Below are 20,423 nucleotides of genomic sequence, written 5' to 3'. Positions count from 1 at the left end.
GACGATAATGAATGAAAAAAGTTAAAGGTTGTGTGTTAATTTAGTCAATGTGAGTGTTATTAATTTCAATGTGATTGTTATTAATTTCAATGTGATTGTTTCAATAACTGTCCATATTTACACAGCAGAAGTGCATCAGAATTGTAAATTGTGTTGAACATGAACATCTAACAATCTTAAATGTGTTTACGTTTTGTAAAAATAAAATTATTAATTTTACTGTTTCCCCTTGAAGTAATGCAACTCATATCGCGTGGCCCACTTATTTATATTTAGTAGAGTCAAATTTTGCATGAGAATGTACAGTCTAAATTTCCAACGTCCTCGGACACGCCCTGTCAGGAACCTTCTGAGCGTGGTGCCACTGTACCTACATACCCTCTGTCGATGCTCCATTTTTGAGATATTTGAGTTATTGGCATTTGAAGTTTGTCGACTTTGTGGCTACCCGTAGTCAAACTGTGTTTTTGGCATTGCACACCTGAAATTTTAGTCCCGCACCAAAATAAAATTTCAACTTATTTTATTCTTTCATTGCTTATTTTTATACTCACTGAGTGCATAAATAGATCTTTAAACTCGATCGCACGACAAATATACGATTTCCTTTATACCAGAATCTCAAAAAATCTTTTCTCGATTCTGATGTTGTAAGCCCCTTACCAGCTTTGTATTGTAGTCTACTGTATTAAAACTTCTTAACGATTGTAATGTTTCTTATTTATTCAAGACACAGTGTTAGCAACATCATTCACCACACATTGAATTTCTTTTCAATTTCTGTTGCAATGAGAAACCATATTATTCTCAAGCCGAACCTGCTTTAAGGATCATTTAATTTGAAGCCGGTTCTGTTGTCGATTACTGCGCACACTCACCAACGGCCTGCGCAAGGTTCAATTGGAGTCAATTTTTCGCTACAAGACTGTCTCTCTATTTACTTATATACAACTCTGTGGCCCTAACGGTAAATTTCCTAAAGGGAATAAAACAACACAGCACAAATCAATTAGCGGTGTCTAGAGGAAAGAAAAGCGGAAAAGCAAGGAGAACAGAATATACTTCCCCCCCTTTAATCAACGTAATTGAAAATTAAGCGCTTACCTTTGTTAATTAACGGTGGTGTTAGTTTTCTACAGCAAACGGTGATATGATAACGCTATCAATAGAAAATACGGTAGGTTAAGCTTAAGGCGGTAAAGAAGCTTAGAACGGTGGTAAAAGTTTACGGTAAGTGAAAAAAAAGGAAACTCAAAACGGTAGTGAAAAGGAAAGGGCAACGGATTGACTTACGGTCGCTAAAACGGGAAAACGGTAAAACAAAAGGGTTTCAGTGGATTTGGAATGATACGGTTTCGCAAATTAAAGAAATCAATAGGCGTACTTACAACTCGAAAGTATGAAGCAGAAAGATACTTCTCAAATTGAGCGTTTTCCTTTTAAAGGAAACCCATTTTGGTAGAAGTGGAACAGGGAATTCCCAAAGCATCGTTGCCTTCGCACCGAGCGCGGTGGAAAATAATTCGGTTATTAATTAATTACTGCTCCTGTGGTTATCTTAAAAATCTAAGACAACTTGCAAACAACTAGAAAAATTACAGCGCTTACCTCTCCCGACGATTTCTGACAACGTTTACCTGCTACTGCCCATTAACATGGCATCCATTAACAGCGCTTACCTAATTAAGCGTAATCAAACCTAAGTACTCATCAATCCAATCTGCAACTAGCTCTCTTGGACTTTTTTCTTTTCAAACGGAGCTATCGCTTTAGCACTCTTATCGCAACAAGCAGGCATATGGACGGGACTGCAAAACTTGTAAACAACTCGATCTGAACTCGTTCTATCCTTGATTTTACTTATTATGGGAATCTAAAACATCTTATAAATAATTAACGGCGCTGAAACCAAAGAAACATTAATTGTCCCTCATCTTCGCCACGACAACATCCTTCGGTGGTTACAAAAATAATTCCAAAATTCCAACAGGAGCGGTCGTAGGCGGACTAATTAATTACGGTATCTCCATGGCATCGCGGAAAATGCTCAATATCACGGTTTTCTTGCGTAACGAAGCCCAAACCAATTGTTACTATACCGGGTGGTCCTTGTAAATGGCAAACCAAACGCAGAAATTCCGGGTGCTTCGTTACACACCACTGACTTTGACACACTTGCGCATGAGCGATTCTACTCAAAAGCTTTTCAGCTATAAGAATGTACCTACCAAATTTGGTTCAAATGAGAGTACAGACACACATCATCGGGATTTTGTTTGATGCAGATTCCTGGGGCTTCACATCGCGTATTTTTGTGGGGGGTCATTTTTACCCCAATGCAATACCTCAGTACCAACGTGCGGGTGGTAAACATAAAATAAAATGGCAGCTACAAAATGAAAAAGTGAACTGATCTTACTAAATTAAAATACCACCAGACCACCTTTCTTATGTTATGACCGACATTTTTCTGTCGCGACACTGCTACGTGAGGCCTACTAAGCTGAAACAGAACTAAAACATTTAAAAAGTCACAACTCGCACAGCTTTCACCAAAATCATTTATATGCCAGTTTCGATCGAAACAGAAATTTATTGCCATCTAAATTGTTTTGTCATAACTAATTACTATAAAAGTAACAAAAGCACATTAAGAAATATTCAAATGATAAAAAAAAGAGGTAACTCTTAACAATAAACACGAATACAAATAAAATCACATGCGAGGCCGTTGTTCATATTTCATCCCAGCATCTTTGTGTGCTGATGACGAAAGGTGAATCCTCATTTCTCCAACTGAAGTACAAAAGAAATTGCATTTCATACAATTCATTTCATTGACTGTTCTCATTCTGCAAACAAGAAGGTCAAATTTACATACTCAAGACTACCTAACTTACCCCAATGCAACTTCTTCCATTTCCCTAATATTATTATCTAAGGCTGCTTCTTCCTTATTTGGGTTTAGTTTAACGCTCCAGTGTAGTGGCCAAATTTGCGAGGAATTGTTCTGTGTATTTGCTCGTAAGATGGCCGAATCATACAAAGTTTGTCCCCATACAGATGAATGTCTTACATACACACGTTCAATATTTTTACGTTTCATTTTCAAAATTCTACAAGTAAATGGTCCTTTTTACTGCTAATGATATTTGAGAACTTACTTGAGCAGCTGCTCTTTAATTTCTCTTTGACAAAGAGCCATTGAAGAAGAAGATGGAATTCCTCTACAACAAAACTCCATAACCTTAACGGCGTGATTCATCCACTGCCTCAATTGGTTAATCTAAAATTAGGATTGTACAAAATGCAAATAATGCGCCAAACGTACTTCATTCAAATCAGACTCTGTTAATTCTGTGTCTAAAGTTAAACAAATATCATGGGGAGGAAACATGGATCGATGCGTATTGTCATAACCACCCACTCCACACAGTATTGCACCAATTTGAGTTCCATCCGCGGTAGGTTTCGGTTCCATTGAAGGGCAGAACAACAGACTCATTAACATAGGAAATCCGTGGATGTTTGGCATTACTGTAGTATGTCGTAAATTTAGCATTGTACCGGAAGGATTCTGTCCAATATGGGCGGCAACTATCAACCTAAAAGGATATACTCGAGGCTAACATAACAAAATTAACCATGGTCAATTCTAGCACAATTTGTTAAGGGTTAGAGTAAGCATTCCCCTTTTTATTGCAGTAGCTATAGGTTGGGTAGAAAAACGTAGGAAAGAAGCGAGGGGGATGCTTTTGATTTTTTTTATCAAAGGCAATAGTCCTAATACACGCAAAGGCACGTGAGCGTTCTGGACAAGACGTACCTACCTGCTACAGTACAATCAACATGACCATGCATCTTGAAAATGAAGTGTTGGAGGAAGCTACTAACAAAGGGAATGTGAGGAGGGGGTTCAAAACTTCAAGTATCGGTGTGGGTAACAGTCCTAAGTGCCAAAACATGCAATCTCTGCTCCCAAGAAAGACTAGCAAAATATGCTAGTGCTCCTATTTGATCAAATTTTTACCTTTCGTGAGGGTCTTGTGGATCTGTGTCTAACAGTACAGCATTAACAGAACTTCCTTCAATCGTTATAGTTTTATTCATGCCGCTAGCCGTCACACTGAAGATTTGCATCTCCAATGGACTGTACGGTCCTTTCAAAGTCAAACTACTACTGCAGGAATTGCTTGGTAAATGGTAGTTTACTGAGTTTTGCGGCTGACATACTTCTTCGGGCAACGAAGCAAAATGTTCAGGATGCTCCGCGCAAAGTAACCTTTTATTATGGTTTTCCTATACAAAAACAATGTTAAGGATAGGGCTTACCATGCAATTGTTACATACTTTAGATAGAAAGCTTTCTTCTGCAGGTTCAGCGTACCCTTCATTAATGAGCCAATAGTTTTCTGAACGTGTAAAATCGCTCATTGACGTAACGTTGGTAGCATAAAGCTCCAAATGTACAACTTCATTAACAACAGAATAAATCTACAATTTTTCAATAAGTCCCATTTTTGTTGAGATCGAAACATTTACCTTGGCGGCTAACATTTTGTCTGCAGTACGCATGTCAAATTTCCTAACTGCTTCCTCCGACCACAAAGCTCTCGGATTCAAGACCATAGACGGTTGAATTTCGCTTAAGTGGCATTCAACAGCCTGAGCGGGACATGACATTAACGGTGTGTCGGGCAAGTAAAACAAATTAGCTGTATCCACAAACTCAGTATTTCCAAAGTCAATATACAAAACCTAAAATTGAATATATCATTTGTAAATAAAAGTTTGTCGCATGCTCTGTTCAAGAAGGTAAAATCGCCTGTGCCTTTTTACCAAGGCAACGTTAACAAGTTCTGACGAAAATCACGATCGTGCGGAAAGAAAACCGTATAAATGCATAATGGATAAATTGTGTCCCAATGGCATAGGAACTTGCATCGGTTCTTATTATAAAAGGCGCTTGGTAGTTCACCTGCCTCAATATGAGAGCGCAAGTTAGTAATCGTTTCACTTCTTCGCCTTTGTTTCTCTGGATTCTCACTTCCACAAAGCGTTTTTTTGTGTAGGATCGCATAGTTGTTTCGTTAGATAATTTGAAATTTTAAATTAAAAAAAAATATCTCGGGAAAAATGTAATATCAATCTTGTCAGTAAAATGATACTACTTGACTAGGAAATTAAACTACTCGGGGTCGACAGGAGGCAGGAAAAGTAGTTAAAGCGTTACTGCCACTGTCTAAAATAAAAATTTCCTGACGTAAAGTAGGCATGAAAATGAAGGGTTCATTACAAATAATGCATGATTGCCGCAAGAGCCTGAATTTATAAATGAGAAGAATGTGTGGACGCCAGACCCATCAAAACGATGCATTCAAAGGTATTGCAAAAATACATACACACATTTAATTAAATACTTATTATTTATAAACTTTAGGTATAATTCTATCGTGGGGTTTTTGTAGGAAATTTCATCCTCTACCCACAATTTATCTGAATCTATTACGGTTTGCCCTGGGCTTTGAAATAAATGCGCGCAATTGTGATTTTCGTAAGTAAACATGATTATTATTTTATTATTTTTTTTATTTTGCCTTTATTTTTTAAGTGGGCGGAGTTTCAGCCGAGGCTGCTCTACCAACCCAACCCACTATACATTTACAAATATCCATGCCCGAACCCGGATTCGAACCAGGGACCCTGTACCGCAGTCGAGCTTCCACTGAACTGCGCTACACGGGCCGATTAAACTCTACTAGTGGAAGACTAGCCCAACATTGCCTCTTTTACATTGCATTGACTATAAACTGCATTCATCTACTATCTACAAATAGAGTCCATAAACTGATTGAAATCAGTTATGAAATTAATTGCAAATTTGACAATTGTTAATAATTTCGGAATTATTACCGATTATTAATATTTAACAACAAAACGATATAAAGCAAGTATACTTTTTTTGTGATCTAATAAATTGCATCTAATTGCGCATACCCATAGGTATATTTCAATTTCTTTTAGAGTAATGAATTCACCTATATCTATGAATTTGCGGTGTGTACTTCAATATGAGAATTTACCTGTGCTAGAGATGCTTGCTTTTTACCAAAGGAATTTAATGAGATAACTTTGCAACGATAAAACTGATCGTCGTCGGAAAATTTTGCAGCATAAACCGTGTCTATCACAGGCATTGTCTTTCCCAGCGGTTGCAATTGGACTGTCTCTTTATTAAGTTCCTCGTAAATGGCCGGCAATAAGGGGCTTAGCGTTGAACCGTTGCTACACAAATGAGCCCAAAAATGTCCAGCATCAACTCTCTACAAAAGAGGTTTGTTTTTTTGATATTGAAATTAATCTCACTTACATGGGATATTCTTAGAATTAAAAAAGTCATGTCTAATGTTGGGACAATTGGAGAAAATTGTACTACGGAATCATCCTCTAAAATGCTGCTTACTCGTTCCAACGAAGGTAAAGATCGCCTAGTCGACCCAAGTGGTTGAATCCCGACAGATTTTGCAATAGCCCAGGCTTTATCAGAACTGCTATAAAAATACGACAATTTGGAGTAGATGATAAAAAAATACATTTTAATTCTATTACCTCATTACAGCGATTCTGTGAGTCAACTGCAACTGTCTCTGCCGTACTGCACGATATACCTCGGTTCGAATCTTACCTGGCATTGTCGTTACAAACCTTTGGCCATCAATCATAACAGTCTCAAATTGTTTGGGCGTCATAAATTCCACATACACCTTACTAAAAGTAAGAAACGTGAGAATTACAACAACAAAAAAGCAACAAAAATCAGGTACCTGCTGTTATCAAAGCTAACATGCATGTCAGTAGCGCAATCTTTTAGGATAGCTTTAATCGAATTTGCATAAAGTGGACCAGGTTGCTTGTGGTCGAAACCTGTAAAGTAGATGGTCTTGAATGGATCACGCCCCCCTATGGTTTTGACAGCTTCACGTTCATCAATTTGACCAGCATCCACGGATCGTTTGAAATAATTTGGGTAAAAAGCTCCGCACATTACAACCTTAAATGAGATTAAATATTTTAGGAATTTGCGGAGCAGAACCAACAATAAAATTTATATTAATACAGGACTAGTTACTAAATGAACTAGACAAAGTAACCAATATACTAGTTATTAAACGATGGGTCTTAAAGTTCTTTCTTCATCCACTCCACGTTGTCATCTTATCCATCATCTTCTCGGTTTTTTATTTTTAATTGCTTGTGTTATTTTTTGTTACTTTGATTCATCATTTTTACTTTTTGTAGTTTCAATTTTTGGTTTTGAACCTGACTGCATACTTTGATACAGATTGATATGATTGACAGGTCCGTTCTTCGCGAAAAATATTGATTTGATTAAGAAAATTCCAGAGTCACCACGCTAAAATTGTTTAAATGAATTATCAAAGCGTCTTTAGCAAATGGGGAGTATTTTCAATTCCTCTTTGTCAACACGTTTCTTTTTAGGTGTTTCCATACGTTGATACTTGATACTTTGGCATATGCCTGGCGTAGCCGCCTCTCCAAGAATTTAGTCAACTATCGTAGGGATGTATCCCTGGTAGGAACTAACAGGGGTGCCTCTCTGCCAGTATTGTTGCCATTGCGCTGTTAATTTAAATTACTTATCTTTGTTTTACCTATATCGCAATCCGAAACCCATTTATTAATGAGGTACGTAAGTTTGAATTAATTGAAATTAAGTCTGATTTTGGCATTCTAGTTTTTGGATGTATCTTTCATGTAACAAACATTAACCATGAAGTACAGCCTTGAAGAAGGTAAACAAACTTTTTATTTTACTAAAGAAACAAATACTTTATCTGTTTTGTTTTCTAGAATTTGTACAAAATACCCCAATAATAAAATCAAATATAGCGTCCATCTGCATGATGCAAGCCGCGCATGCGTAGTATGAACTTTATCAGCTGTGGAGATACTGACCTTAATTAAAATTGGCAATTCAGTTTCAGAATGGACAACATTCCCAGGTCCTTCTTCGGGCTGGATATTCATTCTAGCTAACCGTGATTGTATTTCTTTCACAAGAATGTGCCATTCATTCAAAGCCCTTTGAGCTACAAAATTTTTTTCACACCACAATTTCTCTGCTTTTGGATTGGGATGTAGTCGCTTCCTTCTTTGCCACACCTAAAATAATCTTGAAAAAATTGAAATTTAAACATTTTTGAAGTACTGACATTATACAGATGCAGGTAAGCGACGATATCACTCGCAGAGCCGTCTGCCCATTGTAAACGATTTGTGTATGCTTTAAGACGTTCTTTGAATGGAGTTTTAAATATGCTTATAGAACATCCAGTTGCTATTAAGGATGGTAAGGTTTAATCGAAATACTTTCCGTTACTTAACTCACCCATAATAATCGCAGCTTCGAGACAGCTAAAAATATGTCCAAGAAATATAAATTTGGATAAATGGACATCTAAAGGTAACATAGCTATCACTTCACCCATGAAAGTTAGATCGCCATCATTCATCACTTTTTTGCCATCTTGACACACAGTCAACGCACCAATCTAGTTAAACATATAAATTGTCACATTACAAAAATATTCCTATACCTCTTTTAAGTACAAGACGGTACTATCAATACTATCTAAGGCAGGTGGATTCATAGCAAGAGCTAAAATAGCCTTAGGTGGTTCTTTTATATCCAACAACTTAGATGCCAGAACCACATGATTCAAGGGCGCCCTCAATATTTCCGGTTCTACCGATTTCGGAAGATACAACTAAAAGCAAATACTAATAAGACCGTCCATTCATAAGTCTATTAAAATACATCAAAAAATTGTGTCGGAACAAAACGGTAGACACGACCATCGCTTACTCGTCCAACTCTACCAGCGCGTTGAGTACAGTTAACATGTGACGCCCATTGCAGTTGCAAACTTTGATACTGTGTATCGGGATCCAAGACCATAGTTTTAGTTAAACAAAAATCGATAACTACAATGTCTGTTAAAGAAAGGCGTACAAGGAAGGATGTTTAAATTACCGTATGTAATATCGGGTACTGTAATAGAACTTTCAGCAATATTCGTAGATAATATGATTTTTCTGACTCCCGATGGTGGTGGGAAGAAAACCTTTCTTTGTTCTTCTGTGGTAATGCTCGAATGAAGTGGATGAATCAACCAACCTACGGTTGGCGTCTGTTTATCTTCACCAACTTTCTGAGATGAATTCCTAAAAAAGGTATTTGATGTAAGCTTACAATTTCGCATTTTGTAAGTAAATCAGCATGTCTTTTGCTCAAAGCTGTCTGTGCTTTGCTTAATTAGTATATAGAATTTGTTCTTGCAACAAGTAATGTCTCATTAATCTTTCGGGCCAGTGCAGTGGTGCAGTTTCTCACATGATGAGAAATGTAAAAATATATCACATAAAGCTTCATGCTGTTGAAATAAATATAGTTACCTATTCAATTTATTGTAACTATGATACGATAAAATATTTAGTTCATCTGTCATAATTATACAATATACATATTTTCAGTTTATTGCTCTAATAGTTTCAACATGGTAGCAGAGCGTGGTTCGCTTTAAAGGTTAACACGGTTGAAGTACTATGGAGCATCAAGAAGGAAGTATAGAAAAATTGAGAGGAACTGATAACTGGACTGTATGGAAATTCGCCATTCGGAATGTTTTGCGAGCGTATACAAATGCTTACGAGATATATAATGGAGATCTCAGAATGCCAGAGGCTCTGAATGAGGAAGCTACTGCCGAGCAGAAAGCAGAATATATTAGAGACCTGAAGATTTGGGATAAAACGGACAGAGTTGCTAGTCAAGCATTGGTCAAAGCATTGGAACCCAAAATAATGGCATTACTGGTGACATGCAATACAGCAAGACAGATGTGGATAAAACTTCATTATAGTATATTTGAGCAACAGACCAAACAAGCTGCTCATGTAGTACAGGCGGAGTTCTTTAGTTTTACAATGAATGAGAAAGATGATATGGTAACTCATATCTCAAAGTTCGAAACTCTTATCTTGAAAATGAATGCACTGAATGTGAAACAAGATGACATGTCTTTAGTAGTAAAACTTTTGGATACACTACCAGATAATTATGATAACTTACGGCAGGCATGGTGGGCCAGACCAGACGAACAACAAACGTTTACTAACCTGGTGAATGTACTAACATCCGAAGAATCGCGAAGAAAACAAAGACATCTACAAAGCGAGGCATCAGAAGAAAGTACAGGAGCACTACTAGCTGGTCGATATAGGAGAAAATCACAGATTTCATATAAAAAGAATACTACAAAAGGTGTAACTACAAAGAAAACGTTTACTTGTTATGGTTGCGGAGGCAAGAATCACATAAAACGAAATTGTCCCAATCGTAAACAGAAGTTTTACAACGAGGAATCTGGAGAAAACGCTTTCATTACGGAAGTCTTGAATGCGGAAAATGACGAAGATTTTTGGATTGTTGATTCGGGGGCCACTGATCATCTAACATATCATGGCGAGTGGTTCTCATATTTTGAACAATTTAAGACACCAGTCAAGGTCCACATTGGAAACAAGACATCGATGGATGCGTTGGGAAAAGGCGTCGTAGAAGTTAAAACTTTTGTTGATGGTAAAATTTTTGATTTTCGAATGTTAAATGTTCTCTTTGTTCCAGCTGCTCGTAGAAATCTATTCTCGAGGACAGCAGCTTTAGACAAAGGATACGAGTTCAAATCAAATCAAAAGGAGTTCTTTTTCGTCAGTGATGAAAAAGCAAAAGCTAAGGGTAGACGAGTTGGTCAGTTATTCACAATGATAATGAAGGTGAAAGTACCAGCGAATAGTTTATTACAATTAAGTAATACTAAAGAAACAAACGTGACTTCGAAATTGAAATCAATTCAAGAGTGGCATGAAATGCTCGGACATCAAAACAGAGTACAAGTTGAAAAAGTGTTAAACCGTAATGGAATCGAGTACACCAAGCAAGATTTTTTTTGTGAAGCATGTGTAAAAGGTAAGCAGCATCGTAAGGTTTTTCAAGTACGACAACAACGTGCTCAACGAGAAGGTGAAGTCATGAATGTTGATTTATGTGGTCCTATGGAAATCACTTCGTATGGAGGATCGAGATATTTTATCTGCTTTACATGCGATTACTCAAAATTCCGATTGATCAAATTTCTTAAGGAAAAATCAGAAACTACAAAAGGAATTGCTGAAGTCTTGAATTTTGTGAAAAATCAGTGCGGAAGACCACTAAAAATGTTGCGTTGCGACGGTGGACGAGAATTTAACAACAAAGATGTGACAACGTTGTTAAAATCTGAAGGAGTAATCCTCAGTGTCTCAAATCCATATACCAGCGAGCAGAATGGATGTGCAGAACGCTCTAATCGCACTGTAGTCGAACTTGCAAGAACAATGTTAGCGGCGAAAGATTTACCTAAAGGATTGTGGGCCGAAGCAGTCAACACTGCTGTTTATCTGCTGAACAGAACGGGGCCTAGTAATGAAAATGGTAAATCACCTCTTGAAATATTCACGGGCAAGTCTACACATTTAAACAAACTGCACGTTTTTGGTACTACATGTTTTGTACATAAGCCAAAACAAGTACGAAAGAAGTGGGACCAGAAATGTCAAAAAGGTATTTTTGTTGGCTATTCTGAAGAGATGGATGGTTTTCGTGTTTGGTTGAGTTCTACCAGGAAAATACTTCGTAGTAGAGATGTTGTATTTGAACCAGTAAATTGTACGACCCATTCTAATGAAGAGAAGAGCATATCAAAAATGATCACCTTTGACATTAACCTTGACGAGAAGCCAAATTACGTAGCAGAATATCCAGGAGAGAACAGATTTGTTCGGGAAAAAGAAATAGAGCAGGTAGGAAATGAAAATATTGATGCTGAGAATGAATTGCAAGAATCGGAAGAAGAAGATGGACAGCATCATGAAAATATTGATGTTGATGACAATGAATTGCGAGAATCGGAAGAAGAAGATGGACAGGATCAACCAAGATATAATTTTAGAAATCGAAGAAATCTTGGTCGTACAAAACGATTAATTGAAACAATGATTGCTGAAGTAGATGAACCAAAGTCCTATCAAGAGGCAGTTGAATCACCAGAAAGTAGACATTGGAAACAAGCAATGGAGGAAGAGATGCAATCATTGATACAAAATCACACCTGGATTTTGGTAGATTTACCAGAAAATCGAAAAGCCATCACAAACCGATGGACATTTAAGTACAAAAGGAAAGTAGATGGAAGTATTGATCGATATAAGGCCAGATTGGTAGTGAGAGGGTTTAGTCAGAAAGAAGGAATAGATTACGATGATACATTTAGTCCCGTAGCCCGATTTGACACCATTAGAACGGTTCTGAGCATTGCAGCACAGGAGAGTTTGGAAATGGCTCAATTTGATGTTAAGACAGCCTTCTTAAATGGATTCATCGATCGTGATATTTACATGTACCAACCGCAAGGATTTGAAGACAGCACAAGTCATGTTTGTAAACTTTTGAAAAGTTTATATGGTTGCAAACAAAGCCCACGTTGCTGGAATCAGAGATTTAAAGGATTGCTTAAGAAATTTCATCTTACCGAAAGCACTGCTGATCCATGCTTGTATTACAGTAATATTGAGAATGACAAGCTGCTAGTGGTACTATACGTGGATGATGGACTTATATTAGCTACCAAAAAGCAGACAATACAGGAATTCTTGACAAAACTGCAAGCAGAATTTCAAATTACTGTTTGTAAAAATGTTGAAAGTTTTTTGAACGATTTGATCTGCAGAAATATAGATGGTTCAATTTTCTTGAATCAAAGATCATACGCAGAACGTCTTTTACAGCGTTTTAACATAGAAGAGGCAAAACCGGTCAAGACTCCTTTAGAAAGATGTCAGATGGAAGAAGCTTTCAAAGAAATACCAAAGTTTAAATCTACGGATGCTCCATTTAGAGAAGCAGTAGGTTGCTTAATGTACCTTTCAGTTGTGTCAAGACCTGACATAACCTTTGCTGTCAATTATATTTCACAATTTGTTGAACAACCTAATAGACGACATTGGGAAATTGTGAAGAGAATTTTTAAATATATCAAAGGTACTCTAAATATGGGCCTTAAATACACAGCTACGGAATGCAAAGAATTAAAAATTTACAGTGATGCAGATTACGCTAATGATGTGTCGAGAAAATCAGTAAGCGGAGTATGTTCACAATTTAGTAGCGGAGTAATCACTTGGTCAAGCAAGAAACAGAGATGCGTATCCTTATCTACCATGGAAGCCGAATACATCGCAGCTAGTGAAGCCGCCAAGGACAGTATATGGCTGTACCGAATCTTTAAGGAAATTTCACCCCTAACTCTAACAATGATACCGACATTATTTATTGATAACATGAGTGCAGTAAAATTTACAAAGAATCCGATTATGCATCAGAGGTCTAAACACATAGATGTTAGATACCATTTTATTAGAGAGAAAGTTGAAGAGAAAGTCTTATCAATGGAACACATTACTAGTGAGGATCAATTAGGTGACATTTTAACGAAACCACTTCCAACAAAACGTTTTGAAAGGATGAGAAGTTTGCTAGGGCTTACTACAAATGTGTAAACCATTGATATAATATAAACTAAAGATTTAGGAGGGAATGTTGAAATAAATATAGTTACCTATTTAATTTATTGTAACTATGATACGATAAAATATTTAGTTCATCTGTCATAATTATACAATATACATGTTTTCAGTTTATTGCTCTAATAGTTTCAACAAATCAAACAGATTCTTGAGAATTTCCGTAAAATTAAAGAGATAAGAACTGTAAAGTAACGAAAAAAGCAAAAAATGTTGATAAATATCGTGAAAAAAATTGATCTTGCTATAAATTATATGGCTATTATTTAAATAATATACTGAAATTGTGAAGATCCACGACTCTCAATGGGGTGCTTAAGAAGCTTCGGAGAAATAACACCAAAATCTACCCATTTATTATTATAACAATTTTTATGGGTGTTATTTCTCCGAAGCTAAATAATATACGGTGGTGCATTAGAAACGATACATAGCTATTTCTGTAAATTAAAATAATTTTCAAAAAACGCTTTGGCACGTCAAATTGATCATGGAAGGAAACAGTGTCTAAAATATGTCTTTGTCTCGCATCGCTGACAGTGCAACCCTTAAAATCTTAAATGATGCATCGTTGGTAAGGTCGCCCATCTCTGAATTCGGATATGTAATTTTTTGGTTTAGTTGTTTCATTTCCAGCGCATTCGACGTTGCAGGTACAAGTTTTCTCTTTTTTATACCACTTGCAACTGCATAATTTTGACGCACGATCGCATTAGCTTCTATTAATAGTGCTAGGTATGCCATACAAAAATTAAAAGGGAAGTATATAGGTACTTAATAATTACAAACATTTAAAAGAAAAAATCATCAATATCGACTTGTTCCTAAAACGTTTCAAGATTTTCAAAACCCTTACTGTTTTGATTATTAACAATCTCTTAAAAAAATGCCAGAATTTTCCATGTACCTATCTCTTCAAACTATAAAATAAATAACAGTAAGAAAATCAAAAAGAAACTTTTAAGTTCATTCACTACCATAGTTGTAGCAAAGATAACGCAAAAAAATAAGCAGTTAGTGTACCTAATTTTACTCAGTCACCAATAATCAACATATATAGCCATATGTGGTCAAAGAAACGTAAAACTGGAAACTTACCTTTTCTGAACATCACCACAACACTACCACCAGAAATAAAATTTTTTAAAATTAAAAAAAAGTATGCACAAAATGAAAACCCGTGCTCAGATAAATTTTAAAATACTACTCTGTCAAACGTTCAAGAATGAAGATACTATACAGGCGTTAAAGTTCTAATTAGTTGTAGTCATACGTACTTAAATCTGATTTTTCGGACCTAATTACTTTTACCTTGTAATAAACCCTATTCATCTTCCAGAAATAATAGAAAGGATGTCATTACGATATTTCTCTTATTGTTTCTTTATGAAGTGCAATTTTTGATATCGGGGTCTTTTCAAATTTACCTTTAATTACAATATCTTAATTACTTATCCAAATTTAGTGCCATCTATGAAAGGCATTGTTCTATTGTCATTTATACATATACTCGTTTTGTCTAAAATAAATTTAATTCATTTCCTTTGTCACCCTTTTCAACCAAAGAAATAAAGAACAATTTTGTATGTGTCTTCATTAAGAAATCTTTATGTAAGGGAGCGTTAAAATTACTTCCTTTTTCTATTTTCATCTTGGTCTTATAATGTAAATATTTTTAACTTTAGACTAATCACTTTGTTTGACCTGTGTGAACTTGGCCCCCCAACTTTAGAAAGCAATAATTTTCGTGATTGAAATCGATTGCGCCTCGTTTGCGCACAATTGCATTTTGTTTGCGCGCTGCCGGTTTCAAAATTACGAAGGAATCAAATTTGGGGGGGCCAACTTCACAACTGCCCCCCCCAAGGTTACAAATTTGACATTTTTTTCTTCTGATCGTTTGCGCTTCGTTTGCGCATGTTTGCGCTACCAATACCTTCGTTTGCGCCCCCGTCGTTTTTGAGTTATTCCAAATACAAAATTCCATACTGGCCCCCCATTTTTCAAATTTGCCATTTTTTTTCCATTTGATCGTTTGCGCACAATTGCATTTTGTTTGCGCGCTGTCGGTTTCAAAATTACGATGGAATCAAATTCGGGGGGGCCAACCTCACGACTGCCCCCCAGGTTTACAAATTTCACTTTTTTTTCTTGTGATCGTTTGCGCTTCGTTTGCGCTACCAATACCAATACAATTAAGGCCTCGGACAGACGGACGGACAGAGAAAGTGACTGCAATAGCGCACCCAACTTCGTTGGAAAATGCGCTAAAAATGTCAAATTTGTAAAGATGTGGGGCAGTCGTGAAGTTGTCCCCCCCCAAATTTGATTCCTTCGTAATTTTGAAACCGGCAGCGCGCAAACAAAATGCAATTGTGCGCAAACGTGCACAAACGAAACGTAAACGATCAAAAGGAAAAAAACCGCCAAATTTGAAAAATGGGGGGCCAGTATGGAATTTTGTATTTGGAATAACTAAAAAACGACGGGGGCGCGAACGAAGATATTGGGAGCGCAAACATGCGCAAACGATCACAAGAAAAAAAATATCAAATTTGTAAACTTGGGGGGCAGTTGTGAAGTTGGCCCCCCCAAATTTGATTCCTTCGTAATTTTGAAACGGGCAGCGCGCAAACAAAATGCAATTGTGCGCAAACGTGCGCAAACGAAGCGCAATCGATTTCAATCACGAAAATTATTGCTTTCTAAAGTTGGGGGGCCAAGTTCACACAGGTCTTTGTGTACGGTATTATATGTTGATTCTGTTTTAATATTAAGAGCGTCTCAAAAGTAGCGAATATTACCCATAATATTGTAGATATACTATAACTAGGTACTATTTGGTATTTAATTACTCCACAAAAGACGTTTCAGTTATCCGGGAGCGAAATGTCCGGGTGCGAATTATCCGCACACGTTTTGAACTACTATGTACAGGGGAATTTTCTGAGATAGCTGTTTGCCCAAACAAAATGGAGTTTCTCGAACTGTGGAGCACTTTTCGAAAAACGACAGTTAGGGGGTTTTAGGTGGACCCTTGGGCCTCCAGGCCCCCTTATCATCCGCGTGCAAAACTCACTCATTCACACACTTGCGCAATTTGTCAACTTCGGGGACGAATTTGTCGGGGTTTAGGGCTATTTTCCAAAAAGGGGATGAGAAATGGTCCCAGTGCCATCACTTCCGATGGCCGTTGATAAAAAAAACGAATGTAACTTCAGCCCGGTCCTAGTTATTTTTTGTTTTCCCGTTTAGATTGGTACTACCCCAAAAGCGAATGTCCTTAAAAAAAAAGCGAATGTAACTTCAGGCTGGTGGTGTGAGTGTGCTTTGAGAAAAAGTAGTTGTTTACGACAGATAAAAATAAAGTCAGTTGTATTTGTATAGATTTTCCTTGTAAAACGGGTAGTAACAATTATCATTACCTATAAAAACTAGGTACCAAAAATATAGCAAAAGTTTTCCTATTTTCATTAATAGAAAGTCGACTTGCTAGATCAATTAAAAAATGCAAACTCCATCCCCTATATTCAATTCTGTATTGCTATGCCCACTATATTAAGTAGGTATCAACTCCCTATGATCGAGCCAATTGTAAAATTGTTTATACAAACTTACAAACGAAATTTTATTGTATTGCGAGATTTTTACAGCCTGATTTATATACATCGCAGACTTTCTGTACTGATATTTTTATAGTTTCCATCAGTCACATTCTGCCGATAAAACTCAACAAATTTTGTCAAGATCAAGTTGAAGTATTTTCCCGCTTATATTTACTGATCGCCACAATCTTTCAACCTTCGATAGCTCAGTTGGTAGAGCGGTGGACTGTAGATGCAACATCGAAAATAGTAATCCATAGGTCGCTGGTTCAAATCCGGCTCGAAGGAGTACTTTTTTACTGCCAACTTTCAAATACAAGTTAGTACATTTCCGTCGAGTAAATCTCGAAAAGTAAATCCATCACCAGCTGACAACGGCAACCGTTCAATCATCCGCAATCGGGCAACCCTTCATTCGGAATTGTCACCTTTTAAATCAGATTAAGGTTTTAAATTCCACAACGTGAAAGGTAAAGTTGGTATACTACCGAATTCAATTATAACAGACAGACGGTGAAATAAAATTGTTATATTGAATACGAGCGGACAACGCATAATAAGTCTTAAGATTAGAAGGATAAAAGTTTCTAATCCCATACTCGAAAATCGGAATTTATATTTGGACAGCATTTTTTTCTAGACTAGATCTCTTTTGAAATGGTGACAATTCCACCCATACTTTAGTTTGCAGTGAACAGAAAAGAATTACATTGTTAGGGCCGTGTTTTCTTTCTCTGCTCCCTGCGTCCAATAAAAATTTATAATTTTAAAATTGAAAGCCCCAGTACCCGAGCAGTTTCATATGAAAGTGAATTTATATGTCAAATAATCATAAAAAGTGCAATTGCAAAAACTACAAAAAGATGGGTAAACGATAACAAATCCGCAATAACGATATGTAGATTTTGCACCCTTATACAATGAAAGTGATAGAAGTACATCGCATTTCATTATCTAGGGCAGTATTTGTCTTTAGAAGCCCTTAACCAATCCTGATCATCGACCATAAAAACAAAAGGGTCCCGTGTAATAATATATTCAGATAAAAAATTCACTGTATCTCCTCGCAATTACCGCAAGCCGTACAAGTTATTTGTTTATAATTTGTTTTTGTTTACGTCTCAGCTGTCCGCTGTTTTAATACTAATTAGTCTGGCAGATGTTTTGATTGAGAGAGAGAAACAGAAATGTAATTATGAGAGGGTAGCACTTATATGGTAAAAGGCAGCGAACATTCATAATAATATTTTTAGTTGTATGCATTTAAATAACGCCAAGTTTTGAGTTTAATGGGTACACTAAATGATACCTACTACGTATTTATATATGCAAACTACTAATTAGTTTTTTCCTCGCAGCGTTTATATTTGGAAATGTTTATGAAAAATTATTACGAATGAACGGTGTAAATGCAGATAAATGTATTCTTTATGTAATATTAAGTCGAACGTGATTATTAAAGTAAAAAAGGAGGTTTATGTTATTATTTAAAAAAAAATAAGAAGGATTCTATTACTTTTTAATGAGTTTTATTTATGCAATTTCCTTTATAGACACTCAAGTTTTAATACTGCCCTCAATTAAATTACGCGAAATTATTTGGTATCCTGGGTGATTGGAATATTAAAGTACCATAACATTTTTCAAAAATATATTTTATATATACCTATATCGACACGGGGTGCTCCACTGTGGACCTGTGGCTTTATGATGTTTTTACACACCTCCAAGAGAACATGTCTCATTTATTGAATTGCGCAATAAATAACATTCTCTCCAGATTTAAAGACACATAAAAGGAATGCTCCTACTGATCTTCTTGCCGATGTAAATACGAAATGTCTTTTTTCAATCACACAAACTGTGGTCAAGTTTTTGAAACCTTGGTCTGGTTATTATTAAGGTCATCATGAAAGGTTCATCTAACTTTCGTATGGCAGTTGTTAATTTTTTTAATCCGAAGTTTCGTCTTTGCGGAACTATCATCAACTTCATTTTTTTTAAATACGGCCCTGATATTCCCATATAATATTTTTAAGTCCTTTTTCTTTTGAATTTAGTGATATAGCACTTTATCTAATCGGGATTTACGTTTTTTAAATAATTCCTCGAAAAATTCCTATTACAGAATGGTTTCAGTTGGAGGAAATGAAACATCCTAGGTAGAAAGGTCGGTAGAAGCGTTTTTCGCTTTCACTTTTTGCGTTGCATATTTTGTAATGCTTCTTTATATTATGCTTTTCACAAGCTTGCAAGAGAAACACTTGTAAATATATTTCAATTGGAGTTGTAGAATTTTGTAGCAAAATACTGAAAACAACATTCAAACTTTTTTTAACATTTTATTTCCTATAATAGGTAAGGCAGCATTCCATTGTTTTTATTTAAGAAAACAAATGAATAACGCAAAACAATTGAATTTTTTTAAATAGCAATGCACACTTGCATTAAAGCCGCTTTACATTAGGCAATTTTAGTGCAATGCAAGGCTTCTGCTATGCAATCTAAAATTGCCTTGCATTGCTTATTACGGTTTTACATTTAATGCAATTGTCTTGCAACTGTTGTGCAAGTTCAGAAAAGTGTTGCAGTACTGACAACATATTTTTCAAAAATTGAAACTTTTCAGTTTGTTTACACAGAAGGTTATTCTTGAAACTTAATAAAATTGACCATTAGGTATGAGCAAACAAAAGGAAATTAAACTGGTTACAGCTTGTTATGTGGTGGCGCTTGCTATTAAAAAAACACACAAAATAACACACGCGAAACCAAATAAATTGTGGTATTGACAAAATTACTAGAAAAGTTACTAGAACTTGCGCCAAACTTGCAAGTGAAATAGAACTTTCTCTATTTATTTTTCTTGCACCTGAATTGCGTATGAACATGCGCAGTAACGTATCTCTAACTTGCATTGCTCTTGCATTGCACGAAAATTGCCTAATGTAAAGCGGCTTTAAGTCTCATTTGATAGAGATATTTTTTCTCTTTTCAATGACGTAACACGTTAGCACGCGTGTAGAAGAATTTTTTTTCGTTTCGAGTTTTTTGTGATAGGTTATGCCACTGCCTTGCAGTTAATGGTGGAAATTTTGAAGATTCATAGCGATGAAA

General features: G+C 36.1%; 1 protein-coding gene and 1 non-coding gene across 2 annotated transcripts; one reads left to right on the top strand and one right to left on the bottom strand.

Moving 5' to 3' along the window:
* Nucleotides 1-2,558: 2,558 nt before the first annotated feature.
* On the bottom strand, nucleotides 2,559-9,284 carry LOC116169169 (probable ATP-dependent RNA helicase spindle-E). The gene is made up of 17 exons (XM_031485196.1): nucleotides 9,056-9,284; nucleotides 8,840-9,006; nucleotides 8,619-8,789; nucleotides 8,411-8,573; nucleotides 8,235-8,359; nucleotides 7,978-8,184; nucleotides 6,825-7,051; nucleotides 6,610-6,768; nucleotides 6,371-6,551; nucleotides 6,084-6,323; nucleotides 4,543-4,758; nucleotides 4,351-4,494; nucleotides 4,031-4,299; nucleotides 3,332-3,605; nucleotides 3,165-3,286; nucleotides 2,901-3,116; nucleotides 2,559-2,852 (listed from the first exon to the last, which is right to left on the bottom strand). Exons 1-17 carry the CDS (start codon nucleotides 9,282-9,284, stop codon nucleotides 2,717-2,719), a joined length of 3,246 nt encoding a protein of 1,081 aa, XP_031341056.1. The 3' UTR covers nucleotides 2,559-2,716.
* Nucleotides 9,285-17,501: 8,217 nt separating this feature from the next.
* On the top strand, nucleotides 17,502-17,594 carry Trnay-gua. Its single transcript has 2 exons — nucleotides 17,502-17,538; nucleotides 17,559-17,594. It is a non-coding gene; the product is annotated as a tRNA-Tyr (tRNA).
* Nucleotides 17,595-20,423: the final 2,829 nt, after the last annotated feature.

Source organism: Photinus pyralis, unplaced genomic scaffold (assembly GCF_008802855.1).
Source record: "Photinus pyralis isolate 1611_PpyrPB1 unplaced genomic scaffold, Ppyr1.3 Ppyr1.4_LG4, whole genome shotgun sequence".
NCBI lineage: Eukaryota > Metazoa > Arthropoda > Insecta > Coleoptera > Lampyridae > Photinus > Photinus pyralis.
Note: the sequence above shows the minus strand (reverse complement) of the source record. Positions and strands in the feature narration are given on the sequence as shown.